Genomic DNA, 15,213 nt, shown 5'->3' on the forward strand with positions numbered 1-15,213 from the left:
TTGTGAAACTGCTGCTTTGACTTGGTGTTTAGTCACATTAGCAGTAATGTATTCATCTCACATTTTGAGGCCAGCAGTCACCATTTAATAGAACAAAATTCACCGGCACACCTTTCACACCTTATGCTGCATGGTCCGTTGACTTTCACTTCCTTGCCAGTGATGAAAACTCCCCAAGAGAGTGCTAATCCTCTTCTTCTAGGTGTTTCTTGCAGAGCTTAGGAAGGCAAATCAGTTCTTTGCCGTGAAAGCCCTGAAGAAAGATGTAGTCCTGATGGATGACGACGTGGAATGTACCATGGTAGAGAAGAGAGTCCTGTCCCTGGCCTGGGAGCATCCTTTCCTGACGCACCTGTACTGCACCTTCCAAACCAAGGTAAAAGATTACGCTATTCGCTTAGCTTTTAATAAAATAAGACATATGACATGAAATCACGTATTTGGAAATAGCAGCAGTTCAGTTGACGGATGACTTTTTTGAGTGCTCGTGTTTAATCGCTTTCTTCTCCGTCACCAGGCTCCATGTAGCCCTCTGTGCTCCCCGTGTGTGTGTGAAATGAAAGAGAAATCTTCTTTCAAGTGCCTTTGTACATATTTTGATTGCTGAATTTGGGGTGGGTGAATCACACATGGGTGTCTGCACGTTCTGAGTGTCACTAGGAGTTCACTGCGCATGAATTGAAAAGATGGTATACAGTGCTTTCAGATGATATACAGACTTGTTCCTATCAGGCAGACAGATGGGTCTCCTAGACCAGACACCATCCCGTCCGGCTGCCATGAGAAACCCCTCCAGAATGCTGTGAGGTTGACCTTCGTTCCCAAATTGTTCTCCCTGTGGAACCCGTAGTGTACAAAGAGAATTAATGTAGCCAGCTTTTTAATTTGCCCCTTCTAGGTGCTCCCTAAACCCCTCATTGGTCTTTTTAGTGCTTTTCAACACATCTGAAGGCGCGCAAGTGGTGATTCAATCCATCTATCTGTCTCTTCGTCCATGGGAACAGTAACTTTCTTTATAGTAGACAAATCTAGTTCGAAGTTCCTATGAAGGTCAACCATGTTCCTGAAATGTTATACTGTCCAAATTCACCAGAACCTGTTCGCTGGCCATCATAAATTAAGCAAAAGTGTGTCACTGATGCTTTTCCTTCCCTGTGGTGTGTTAAAGACAAAAGTAAAAGTTGAAAATTGCTCCAAAATCCCAGGCATAGGCTTATTTCTTTTAAGTAGCAAGTGCCTCTGCACTAAAGCTAGATACTAGGCATGCCAAAGCAGTTTTCAACACGTATTCCTTATGTGTGGCCTTTCTCTTGTCCATAAATCTGTACAGCATGTCAAGGAGATTTTTAGATAATTCTTATCTTGATCTAACAGTGGGTCTCACAACCTGCAAATAATCCAGTTTTCTCCAGGGCAGATACTGCAATCACATTTTTATGAAGGCAACTGATCAGAGAGCCGCATTAGCTGCTGTAACAGCCAGATTGCAGGACACAACACAAAGAGTGAAGTATAAAAGGCTTTTTATGTATGATTATCTGTCTGAGTACATATATATATACAATAACAGCAGAGGTATATACAAAGCAAGTAAATCACATAAGTAAGAAAATAGAATGGTTATTTGTTCTGTAATTAGACTCTGTAATGAATTTGGTTATTAAGCTTACTTCCCTTATCCCTTACAGTCCCTTTCTATCTCCGCTGGGAGCTAGCAAAATATTGATGTTTTCTCCCCCAGATTATGATGATTTACAGTGCTGGTGCACAGATCTGCTCTCTTAGGCCTGGATTTATCAAAATGCACTAAATATCGCATGTGATAGGAAAAGAGGTGTATTTTATGGTAATAGCGCACTTTGCGATAAACAGCCTATCTTAGCGCTTCGCCTAGGTATTCCCGCAGACTGCGGTAAGTGCCACAATTGTTGCAATTCCTACCTACAACCACTGGGGTGGGGAGAGAGAGAGAGCACGCCTAGCTATAAGGCCCTCATACTAGGTAGGTATTTATACCTCTATAGGAGGCCCACCTAGCTACTCGAGGTGAGATTTAGGTATTAGTGTAGGGGTTAGGGCCCACTTTGACATGCAGAGTGCAACATACGAACAGAACAGTGCACGCTTGCCCACTTGGCCAGAAATCCCTCCCCAAACATTAAAGGTGCTTTTCGCATGCAAAAACGCCATATAAATGACCCCCTTAGTTTGCTTTCATCTGTACCAACTGACTGGGGCTGGGGTCCGGGATTTTATATTGTGTAGTTCACAGACATGCGCAGCTCAAGTTTCTTTGTTTGAAGCAGTCCTAAGCTATAAATCATAGTTCCTGCTCTCAGTGTTTCACATTTTGGTGGGGGCTATTTTGTCCCTGCACGTACATCTAAATTCTTCTGGTCCACTTTCCCTAATCCTAATACAGCCGCATGTCACCCATTACCTCTGGAGATGTCATGATTCATATCTTGAGGACATCACTGAAGCGAACTGTGGCCAGCAGCAGCCAAGAATGAGTGGGCCCACCTCAAACCAAAAGTTTTCTTGGAAGGCAGCCGATCTCTGGTCCCCATTCCCCTGATGGCCTTTCAGGGCAGAGGTGCGACCTATCCCACACATGGAGCACCATTCGGTGGAAGGGCGTGCTGGGAGCGTCAAAGAGCTCTCACTGTGCTTGATGTGGGAGCACGCCTACAGTCAGAAAGTCTGGGCATCAGCCACTTTAAAAGGAGGAAAGGGAATGGGTGACACATCTGCTACTGAGAGTTACTATGGGATATTTTTAGAAGGCTCTGCTGGAGTGCCTTTGATAAGCTCCTGCAAACAAAAAAATCAAACAGCAAGACTGTAACAGAAATATTGATGCTGAAGCTTCAAGGCTTCGTAATATGCTTTGTGCATTCTCCATAGGTAAAAAAGAGAGATTTTAACATATGTGTTTCATATGGATTAACCAGTTTTCTTTTACCCCAAACCTTTGTTTTGTGCTTTTTTGACACAGGATAAGCCAACACTTTGAGTGCTAAGTACTTTTTCACTCTTAAGAATAATTACGGTATTACTGTTATTACTATGAATTGTGTATCAGAGGTGTATGTGCATCAGACAATCTTTTATCAGAAGTAACAACTGATGCACGTCTCGTTTTGTGTCCATGGGAAAAATGCCTGGTATATCTGATCCCTAGGAGCAGCCACAGCCTCTGGATGGCAGGGCACGGCAAATCATTAATTTTATTATTTAATAGCTTTGCTTATGGTGTGTAAATTATCAGAGCAGTTTACAATAAAACATCCATAAAATTAAAGAACAAACATGCTCATCCTCTTCACTGTTAAACCATGTACCCCTGCAACCTCACCCATTCAATCACCAGGGAACAGAAAAGCCTTGACGCTTTTCTGAAATCTGTGATAATTCAGCTCCCACCGCACTGCTGTTGGTATCATATACCATAGTTGTGGGGTAATGGCTCTTTGTTGAAATTGCTGCAATCTGAATCCATATTTTGCTGAAGTTAACAATAAAAAGCCTTGTGAAGGCTACAAGGCCCTGAAAATTTAAAATGAATGTTGACCGAGCAGCCCTGGGAGCTTGTCCTAAAGGGAACTGCAGGCCTGTGACCTCCTGCCACCTACACAGGCCTTGGTCCGTGGCTCCATATCCAAGCCCTACTGCTGGAGAGAGGATCCTGGGAGAAACACAAAGCAATGGATGTGACAAAAAGATGAGCAGATGAATTTCTGCGTTGCACTTTGTCTGTGGCGTTTTGATTGCTTTTCTGTTTTAATTTTACATAAGAACATAAGAACATGCCATGCTGGGTCAGACCAAGGGTCCATCAAGCCCAGCATCCTGTTTCCAACAGAGGCCAAACCAGGCCACAAGAACCTGGCAAGTACCCAAACACTAAGAAGAACCCATGCTACTGATGCAATTCTTTTATTTGAAAAGAAAGGGAGATCAAATATTCGGAGCCTGCAGGAAGCTTGAGGGATCTTGGCCCTTCAGGCTCTGTCTTCTTTACAGGGGCCCGCGATTTGCTGGAAAAAAGAATCCAGCACGGGCCTGGCCCTCAGCCCCTATAGCAGAAGAAGCCCTGGAAACACCCCATGCTGCTGAAATGATCCCTACTCTCTTGTGCGAGGACAGCACAGTCACTGAGGCAAAATGTGGGACTGAGTAAATCCTTTCCAAAACATTGGCAGAATGTCTTGATAGGTCATTTAGCTTTTTTTTTTTTTCTTCAGACCTTGAAATTAAGCCTGCTGAACCGTAGTACGCATTTTTCATCTAAAAAGTATATCATGGACTTCTTTGCTTGGGTAGCTGTCGTGCAGTCCTCTGCAAGGAAAACGTTTGTGTTCCTTCAACCCCAGAGGTGGCTGCATGTGTGCTTCAGATGCTTTAAAACTGGGAACCTGTTTGGATGGAAGCAGTGGTATAAAGTAGGATCACGGTGCCATTCTTCTGCAGACGAGCTTTTCCAAGGGTTTTCAGCACTTCTGACTTAGCATGCCAGGATTTGTCTGTATATCAGGCTTGGTAAATAGCCATGTTTTTATTTTTCTAGGCAGTGCATCATGGTCATTAAAGAATAAATAAGTACATGTTTTATCAAGACAAGTAACCATCTGGGTATTTTACTTTTGAAACTGTGCTTTTTATCTAAGTATAAATATATGCACACAAAGGCATGCATGAACTTCAACAGAGAGAGAGAGAGAGAGAGAGAAAGAAAGTGTGGATCAAGAAACAGTCCTGATGTTCTCAGTCATTCTGGAAGTGGCAGCCTTTGGCCAAGATCAGAAATCGAGTTCTACCCCAGGAGAGCGAGTGAGCTACAACTCGTGTTGTCCTTAAGCCTGTTTTGCAGCTCTGTTCTGTTCACATGGGAGATTTCTCTCTGAGGCTCTATCGCATTTTGACAACAGTAAGCTGGTCATTTGGAGGAAGCTGATCCTCTGCTCCCGCGCATCCGTTAAAACCAAGACGTTTGGGCCTGAAGCCCCTTAATGTGGTTTTTCGGCTGCGCTTGCCGGTGGATTTCCGAGGTTCCTGGAGCAGGCGGATTAGCATGGGGGTCGGCATCGTGCTGCTGCCTTGGCAGGACCTGCTGGCCCTTTAGGAGAAAATGTTTCACTATGCCTGAGGCGGGGGAGGTTGCGGGAACAAGCGAAAGATAACTTTTGTTATCATAAAGTAGCACAATTTGCTAAATTCAGCTCAGTGTATTCAAAATGCCCTGAGCGTAAGAGTGCCTGATGGGGGTGGGGGAGGTTAAATTAATCCAGGCTGAAGCGTATCAGATCGTACTGTTTATTAATGAACACAGCAGGGATGAGAAATTTGTATCATATTTCGTGGATCAGCTATTGTTAAACCATAAAATCTACAAGTCGTGGTTTTGGGGATGGCAGGGTCTTCTTTTTGGTCTGACTGTGATGTGCTGCGCAACGTCCACAGTGGAAAAGCCATGTGAACCGCTGTGGGGAGAGGGGGGGGGGGCCAAGACAACAGTGAGAAGTCTGCTGCAATTGTCAAGGACCCCCCCATCCCCTACAAATGTCTTCCTGCATCGTCAAACTTTGGGTCAGGCATACTTATGGGATTTTCCTATTTTCTGTCTATGGAGGGGGGTGGGTGGGAGGATCTTAGTAGATCTGGCCCTTTGAGGTGTTATATATTTGTAAATATATATATATTTGTATAAAGTTGAGCGCAGTGCCTTCCCCGGAAAGCACAGTTTACCACGTTATATTGTAACTCTCTCGGTGGCTCCCTTTCAGTCACTGGTCCTTTTCCTTCCCTGCCTACGTTTCCTCCTTTTCCTCGTCTCTCCTTTTCCAACTGCTAACTCTTCCCTCCCCCCTGGTTCTATGTATTTTCCTCCTTCCTGTTACATTGTAAACTGACATGATGTACCCACGAATATCGGCATATTAAAAGCCAATAAATAAATAAATAAATATTCCGTTTGACATTTTGAAACAAGCTTCCAAAGCATGCCTGCCCTCCTCTCTCACACTAGAGCAGACAGTGTGCACATTGCGCAAATTTAAGTAGCCCGGGCACACTTTCACCCACTCCTTCCTTTCAGGGCCAATGGTCCACTCGGCTTTCAGACAAAGCTTTCCAGCATGTCTCATATCTGTTACTTGTGGGCTGGGGATTTTGTGGGAAAGGGAAAAATAAAAGTCAACAAGTTATATTAATTCAGTCCAAAGTAAAAAAATATATATCACATTTGGGAGAGGGAGAACACCAGATTGTCATATAATCTGAGGACCTGTGTGATCTGGAAGGCTCATGAGCAACACAGAAACAGAGAAGATGTTGGCAGAAAAGGTCCCCTTGCTCCTCCCAGTCTCCCCATTTGCACCTGCCTACTGTGCTGTCCGAGACCTTAGTTGTTCTGTGGTCTTCTCCATCCCTGCACATAAGGTCCCATGTATGCTTCAGTTCTGCCACTGTTTTGGCTCCCACCATCTCCGCTGGAAGTCTGTTCCAGGTGTCCGCCACCCTCTCAGTGAACAAGTATTGCTCCACCTTCTGGTTGAGCTTTCTTCCCTTCATCTTCCCATGATGACTTTCTTCTACTTCCTTCTGGTACTTTAGTGAAGCCTGCTAGATATCTGAATGTTTTTATCCTTTCTACTCATTGCCTTCACTCTTGTAGAGAGTCATCCATCATTCTCTTTAGAATGGTGGATAGCGCAGGCCGTACCACTTTCTTGTGGCTCTCATTTGAATTGCCTCCACCTTCTCAATGTCCTTTTGTAGACGTGGTCTCCAGAAATGAGCACAGTTCTCAAGGTGGTATAAACCCCATTATACTATTAGCTTTGTCACACTGACTGGGCTACCTTGAGGTCTTCAGAGATGATGAACCGCAGGTCTCTGTCTTGTTTGATGATGGCTGGTTCTTTACCTCCAAAAGGAAACACATTCCTCTCTTGTCGCTGGATGCAGAAGGCCTGTTTACAAAAAAGGAACAAAAATAGTAACTACAGAGGGCATTAATCAAATCCCTTTTCCAAGAATAAAACACTGTTTTACCTGCATAAATGGACTTTTTTTTTTTTTATTATGGCCCATTCTATACACATGGACATCAACGCGGGCACTTTTGCCCGTGTAAGTATGGAGGTGCTTCCTGGTCAGAGGAAGCATTTACACAGGTGGTTTTGCATAATCCAAACCACCCACAGAAGTTTGCCTTGAAAATGTACCTGCACGAAAAATAACTGCAGCTTTGTATGGACACTTTTTTCCGTAGGCAATAATCAAAGCAAACAACCCACATAGGAAGTCCCATGGATTAAAAACTACCGCCAGGGTGTGTGCCACAGTGTGGGCAGTTTCATTATCTGCTATTCCACAGTCACAGAGCAGCCTGCCCACACTGCTCTGGATGTAGCCCAGCTGCCAGCCACAGAACAAGATATCAAGGCCTTCTCTCTTCAGTAGAAGAACATACAGGAACCCCACTTTAGTTTCCTCTCCTGCACCCCACCTTTTTCATGCCTAACCACGAAGCTCTGAAATAATCTAGACAGCCAGCGGTCCTAGAGTGACCATTGCCTGAACATCTGGGGTTATCTAAGTTATCTGGATATAACTTATCCAGCTAACGTAGAAGGGATATTCAGTGGCACGGCTTTGCTGCTGAATATAACTGGATAAGTTCTAGTTAGCCCCTTTAATTTATATCCGGATAACTTTAGACCTGCTATTGAGCAGGTGTAACTTGTGTCAGTTTGTAACATAAAGTAAAACCTCTGAGCTTAATTGTTGTTACTTCTGTCTATAATTATGTCAAATGTTGTTACTATAATTATCTTGTTTTATTGTTTGTTTGTTTTTTCATACTGTGTATGTTTAACTGCTCCAATTGTGTTTTGGAAGGACAGTATATAAATACTTGTAAATAAATACATTTGGTTAACTTAACTGGATACGGCTGATATAGGCACTTATCCGGTTAAGATCACTGGATAAATTGCCCCGCCTCAATCCATCCATTGCTTGCCCCAAGATATCCAGCTAAATGATGAATGCTGAACATAGCTGGATATTCAGTGGCTGCTATTTAGCCGGATAAGTCCCATTTTATCTGGCTAAGTAGCACTAAATATCATCCTCCTGGCCTCTTAGGTCCTAGTAGGAAGAGATGGCATTCCCCAAGCCTACTTGGCTGATAATTGTTAACAAGATAGCCACACCTTATTTACTGGAAAGTCTGCAAGCATGATAAACATCCTTGTGCCAGGCAGAATTACAGAGAATGATTAGGTCATGATCACATTGGCTCTGTCGCTGGCTGGCACCGTCCTATGGAACTCCATGCCACTCGAAATAAGGCTGCAGAGAAATTTGAAACTATTTAAAACTAATCTGAACACCTGGCTTTTTAAACAAGCTTTTTATAAAGACAAAGAGAAGGAGGAAAACAGTTGAAAGATAAGGATGCACCAAGTAATCAGTTTTTTTTCCCTCTAATATCTCCAATTGCATATTAACGCTAGATTTGAACCGCTTGACAGTTTTTCAACCGACATATAAGCCTTAATTAACACACAGTCCTTTCTTATTAAAATATGTTACCGTTCTTTGTTGGCACATGTATAATTTGTAATCTATACCAATTATAGTTTTTCCTTATTGTGCCTTTCTGTAAACCGTTGTGATGGTGAATGAATGACGGTGTAGAAGAATTTTAAATAAATAAATAAAATAAACAAAATGGCTGAAGCCAGAAAACCAAATGCAGATGTAACACAAACCAAATAAGCATATGGATTATAAAAAAAAAAAAAAGTACTACATGCTTAAAACACAAAAGTAACAAAGCACGATACATATATTAAAAACAATGAATATCAACAGAAATTGCATACATTATACAAATGTAGTAGAGTAAATACCAAATAACCTACAATAACCAAAACAATTACATAATAGTTACTCATTTATCAAAATAAAGCCCAATATATACATTCCCAGCAATCCTAACTGAAATACGATAATACATCTCATAATGCTTAAGAGCCCATCTCTTGCAGAACTGCTGCATGTTATAGTAAAACATGAGAGATGAAATGTCTGTCTAAAAAGGCGCATCTTCGGTAGCCTTTTAAAGACCCTAGATCTCTGGTTGGATGGATGTCAGTTGGCATGGAGATCCACAAACTTGGTAAAGAACAAGGAAAAGCCCTCTGAGAAGCTGTTTTCAAAGGTGGAACTGCTGAGAAAAGCCGCTAGAGGTGATCTGAGTTTACACAACGAAAAGTATTGTTTCAACAGGTTATGGATATACGATGGATCTTTCAAATACAGCACAATGCTTTTAAAGCTAGCAAAAGCTTTTTATACCAGACTCTATAATACTCCTTACATGTAGACCCATCAGCCCCAAATGACTATTCTGTACAACGCTAGCGTGTTCGGGGGTGCATTTTGGGACAAGGAAAATGTAGCAGAACGAAACAGAAAGAATCCCAAATTGTCTCAGGTGTGAGATGGCGGATTGAAAAGAGCCATCCTAGCCCAACTTGACCCGCTGCTCATAACCGTGCTACTGGGCAAGCTCACGAAGGAAACCACCTTGCATGAGTCAGAGGTCTCAGCCCAGGCATCCAGATCTCAGAAAGCACCAGCACAATTTGGCAGTAATTGGCACCCCCGCTGGCAGTCTCAGAAGAGAGACCAAACATTTTGCAGCGCAGGGGACCGGGTTACTCTCTCCCTCCCGGATCTGGATGGAAATGTGTTAGAACTAAAAAAAAAAAAAATGCCCCACTAGGTCAGGCCAGGGGTCCCCTGAGCCCAGCATCCTGTTTCTGATAGCTGCTAGTCTGGCTCAGTTGAAAGACGGGCCAACTAATCACAGTGGCGGAAATCCATTCCCTGCTCTTTGCTCCCAGCTGTTAACGGAGCTGCCCCCAGAAACTTATGCAAAGCTTTTTTTTTTTTTTAATCCCGCCTATACTGCTGGCCTTAACCACACTGGCAGCGCAGTGTGGGAGGGAAATAAGCTTGCAGTGCCGCTGATCATTGCCTTGCCTGTTCTGAGAATAGATGAAGGGACTTTGGTTTCTTGTGCTGTCGTTCTGACACCTTTCAAATGCACTAGATTCGCTAGTAAAGTAAAAAAAAAAAAAGAGAGCGAGAGATTCATTTCCTGTAATGGTCTGTGCAGAAACAAACCCATCTGGAGACATCTAACCAGGCAAAAGTAGACTTTACCTTCATTCATGACACTTCTGAATTTTGCCTCTGCCCTGCCATGACAGAAAGCGTTTTATCTGGTGTAATCCAGGTTGCTTTACATTGGCTTTCTGTCGCTGCCTCTCCCCGTGAACAGGTGAGAGGGCTCTGTGCCAGGCTTTTAATTAAATACAAACCTTGTAATTAAAGCAATCTGCCTATTCAAATGACTCGGATTGACAGCGAGCAGCTGTTACTCGAGAGGGATCCTAGTTAATTGTGGGTACCTTTTGGGTTACTGCCAAGCCTGCACGAATTCAAGTGCACATGTAGGGTAGATTGAACAGTGGCACCGGTATATCATAGTCCCTGGCAGACCTACGTGATAGAACGAGGCCAGGGAGCTTGATGCCTCTCGTTTCAGCATCCAACAAGAAATAGTACGGATGTGTGTGAGGATCCTGGATAATTTAGGTGCTAGAAGTGGATGACAAAACATGATAATCCTGCACAGTTTAATGCAATTCTTTCCTATGCCATTTTACCAAGGCGAATGTGAAGTTTATAATTAAAATTATATCTGCATAGCATTCTAACATATAATATAGGTAGCAATCACCTATCTAGGTTATGCATACATAATATTAAACTACATAAAATCACCATTTAAGTATTTAAAAGAGACAACAGCATTAATAATAACCTATAATTTAAGTAATTCACAGTACATTCATAGAAGTAATCATTAATGCGTAGAATTACTCATCATAACAAAAGACTCTACCTTGCTCTTGCTGTGATCCATTGGCCTGGTCTCTATATGTATTTGGTGGGTGGAATATTCTGGATCTTCCTCTTTGTTTTCTGTCAGACATTGCCATATATGGAATTAGAGCCCGTGCATGACAACCTTAGCATGATAAACAGTGAGTACAGGATGGGCCTAGGGCGATATGACCGTTTGGAACAGACAGTGCAGTCTTACATTCTTGAGTGCACCTCTTCTTTTTTTTCCACTGAGACTGAAACGAATGGAGCCTCTTCTACAGGCGTCACAAAGAGCAGGAGTGTGCATGAAACGAAAATCTCTTTTTGTTTGTCTTTTCCATTTATGTTAATTCATTTTGCTTTGTCGATTGTTTGGTTTATTTTGCTTTCAGCGTGCAGTATTTTTTTTTTTTTTTTTATAGCACCTGCTATTTTGCAAATAGTGAACAGCAAACTGACAGAAACAACAAAAATGATACTTTGTTATTTTTTTGTGTCGTTTCAGATGGGAAACGAGACAAAATGCAATAACAAATATCACTGATGTTTTCCTGTCGTTTTAACATGATAGCGCATCCCTCCCGAAAAGGAACTTCTGATTAACCTCAAACTGCTAAAACTGCATTGTAAGTGAATACTCTGTTTTTTTTTAGAGGTTTCAAAAAGTATCAGGTTGGAGAAAGTGGAACTTATTCCAAAATGGGCTTTCTCTTATTCTGTGCCTATTTGTATTGCGTAAGGTCCATCGGGGTCTATGTATTAAAGGTTTTCTCCTATTTTGTGTGGATGGGAAAAATGCTCAGAGGTTGCTCTTCAAACGGGTAACTTTTAAGCTGGTCAGATGAAACCTCCCAAAATTTGAATTTCCCAGCCCCATCAATGGCAAAATCTTACCCAAGAAAGTCATCATCTGACTAAAATTTAGTCGAATAAAAAGAGACAGGGGGGAGGGACATGGCTAAAATGTATCCAGGTAGCACCAACGTTCAGCAAGAACTGGACACACTTAGCTGAGTGAGTCCGGACAGAAACGCCATTGTCTTAAACTTACCAGGATATGTTCCTCTGAATATCTGGGTAAAATTACCCGGGCAGCATTCCCGCTCCCCTGAGTCGTATCAATGGACCTATCATAATGTAGGGGGTCATTGTGTTGGCATAGAGCCATTTCTGCTAAAACTGCTACTTATTTCTAAAGTGCTACCAAGACCTATGCAGCACTGCACTGGTACATGCAAGAATCAGTCCCTGCCCCAAGGAGCTTACAATCTCGTGAAGAAAAACATACAAGACAAACAAGAGTCTACAGGCAATGTATTTACTTTATTTATAGAAATTTCTATTCCACCACTTACCAGAAATTCTGTTCTGGGTGGAATGCACAGTATTTATCAGAGAGAAGGAATGAAGATTTAAAAGCAGCCTCAAAAAAAAACCAAAAAGAGGAGTTTTTAGACAGGGTGTGAATAAGGCCAGAGAAGGAGCATGACGCACCAACTCAGGAAGTCCATTCCCAAGCAAAGCAGGCCGGAAAGCACAGAATTGGGAACTGGAAGTGGAGGAGAAGGGCACAGATCAGAGTGTTCACGGGGAAGGATGAAGGGAGAGAGCAGGGAAGATAGCTCATGAGGAGCTGCAGAGTGAATAAATTTGTAGATGAATAAGAGAAGCTTGAACTGTATACAGAAGTGGATGAGGAGCCAATGCAGGGACTTGAGAAAAGGGGGTTATGTTTCTGCTGAGTAATTACGAAACATTCTGCATTCCCCTAACAAATGTCTATATTTTTATCTTGAAAAGCGTAGTTAAATTACAAGCGGATTGTGATACATTGCAGGAGGACCTTGCGAGACTGGAAGATTGGGCATCCAAATGGCAGATGAAATTTAATGTGGATAAGTGCAAGGTGATGCATATAGGGAAAAATAACCCTTGCTGTAGTTACACGATGTTAGGTTCCATATTAGGAGCTACCACCCAGGAAAGAGATCTAGGTATCATAGTGGATAATTCTTTAAAATCGTCAGCTCAGTGTGCTGCAGCAGTCAAAAAAGCAAACAATGTTAGGAATTATTAGGAAGGGAATGGCTAATAAAATGGAAAATGTCATAATGCCTCTGTATCGCTCCATGGTGAGACCGCACCTTGAATTCTGTGTACAATTCTGGTCGCTGCATCTCAAAAAAGATATAGTTGCGATGGAGAAGGTACAGAGAAGGGCAACCAAAATGATAAAGGGGATAGAACAGGTTAATGGAGAACAGGTTAACGGAGCGCACTGTTAACCTGCCATTGGACGCGTGTTTTCCCTTACCCCTTATTCAGTAAGGGGCGGAAAACGCGCATCCAACCTGCCGAACCTAATAGCGCCCTCAACATGCAAATGCATGTTGAGGGCGCTATTAGGTATTCGCACGCGATTCAGTAAGTAAAATGTGCAGCCAAGCCGCACATTTTACTTTCAGAAATTAGCGCCTACCCAAAGGTAGGCGCTAATTTCTTCAGGCACTGGGAAAGTGCTCAGAAAAGCAGTAAAAACTGCTTTTCTGTACACCCTCTGACTTAATATCATGGCGATATTAAGTCGGAGGTCCCGAAGGGTAAAAAAAGAAAAAAAAATGTTTTAAGTCGTCCGGCGGCTGTCGGGTCGAAAACCGGACGCTCAATTTTGCCGGCGTCCGGTTTCCGAGCCCATGGCTGTCAGCGGGCTTGAGAACCGATGCCGGCAAATTGAGCGTCGGCTGTCAAACCCGCTGACAGCTGCCGCTCCAGGCCAAAAGGAGGCGCTAGGGACGTGCTAGTGTCCCTAGTGCCTCCTTTTGCCCGTTTCTACTGCTGGGCCTAATTTAATTACTGAATCGCGTGCACAGGCGGACTTTACTGAATCGGCCTGTTGGTTATTTACACTTTCAGATAATAGAAGTACTAGGGGGCACTCCATGAAGTTAGCAAGTAGCACATTTAAGATTAATCAGAGAAAATTCTTTTTCACTCAATGCACAATTAAGCTGTGGAATCTGTTGCCAGAGGATGTGGTTAGTGCAGTTAGTGTAGCTGGGTTTAAAAAAGGTTTGGATAAGTTCTTGGAGGAGAAGTCCATTAACGGCTATTAATCAAGTTTACTTAGGGAATAGCCACTGCTATTACTGGCATCAGTAGCATGGGATCTTCTTAGTGTCTGGATAATTGCCAGGTTCTTGTGGCCTGTTTTGGCCACTGTTGGACTCTTGGTCTGACCCCGCATGGCAATTTCTTATGTTCTTAAAGGGTTAACTATACCCAGCAGGGTTCGGGAATGGGAAATTGCAGTCCAGGTTTCCTGGTCTCTAGGCTCTGCCATAGGACGGATGCCCCAGGCTTCCTGATTCTCACCTATTTCGATCATGTGGTAAAAGTCTAGGGACAGATGAGCGGGAAGATATGAGGTCTGCCGAGGAAGGGAAAAGGCATTACAGGAATAAGTGTAAACTGTCAGCTGTGGCTGTTTTGGTACTAGACCCAAAGGGAGGGAAAATGTAACAGTTTTTGGAAAAGCTTCAGCAGTGCATTAATGACTGTGATACGCTGTCCTCACATTCTGTCGTTATTAGACTGAAAACGCACACGGTGGGTTTCACACACAGGTCTTGTGACAGCTCATAGCTTTTTCCCTTCTGGTATCTCACATTCTGTCGTGGTTATTTAGTTATTCGCTTTTATATACTGACATTTGTGTTTGACTTCATATCGGTTTACAAGGCAAGTCCAAGTATAACACTCCATTAAGAAAAATAAAACAAAATTACAACAATTTAAAATGATAAAGGGGATAGAACAGGTTAATTTAGGTTAACAGGTTAAAAAACTTAACTTAGGTAATGCTAATGTTAAAAATAAAAACTCTAAATTCCGGAAAAGACTGCCCTTAAAATTAAACTAAAATCAATAAATACAATACATATATTTTAGATAATAACAGAGTGGCATAATTAAAAAACAATAAACAACATAAAAGGGAAAATAAAATAAGAGAAATATGTAGTGTTATGAAAAGTCTGTTTAGTGAACCCTTGGCCCGGCTGTCTGGATAGTGGAAACCAGACGATGGAAAAGGAGCCGGGAGGCGGTACGGATCTGGCGGGTAGGAGCAAGTGTTCGCCCTGGAAACCCGAGACCCCCCCAGGAGGAGCCCGTAGGGGTCCGGGTCGCTGGGACTTAGGAGGTCCGGTAGTCAGGGCTGGCTGAAGACGAGAAAGGTCA

At 42.7% G+C, this 15,213-nt stretch overlaps 1 protein-coding gene across 3 annotated transcripts in view; it reads left to right on the top strand.

Annotated features, from left to right (window-relative positions):
- PRKCQ (protein kinase C theta) overlaps window positions 1-15,213 on the top strand; it is a 116,434-nt gene that overhangs the window by 76,213 nt on the left and 25,008 nt on the right. For all 3 annotated transcript variants that reach the window (XM_029616701.1, XM_029616699.1, XM_029616700.1), the window contains exon 11: window positions 203-376. In XM_029616701.1, coding sequence (XP_029472561.1) covers window positions 203-376 — 174 coding nt within the window. The remainder of the gene's footprint in view (window positions 1-202; window positions 377-15,213) is intronic.

Source organism: Rhinatrema bivittatum, chromosome 9 (genome assembly GCF_901001135.1).
Source record: "Rhinatrema bivittatum chromosome 9, aRhiBiv1.1, whole genome shotgun sequence".
NCBI classification, from domain to species: domain Eukaryota; kingdom Metazoa; phylum Chordata; class Amphibia; order Gymnophiona; family Rhinatrematidae; genus Rhinatrema; species Rhinatrema bivittatum.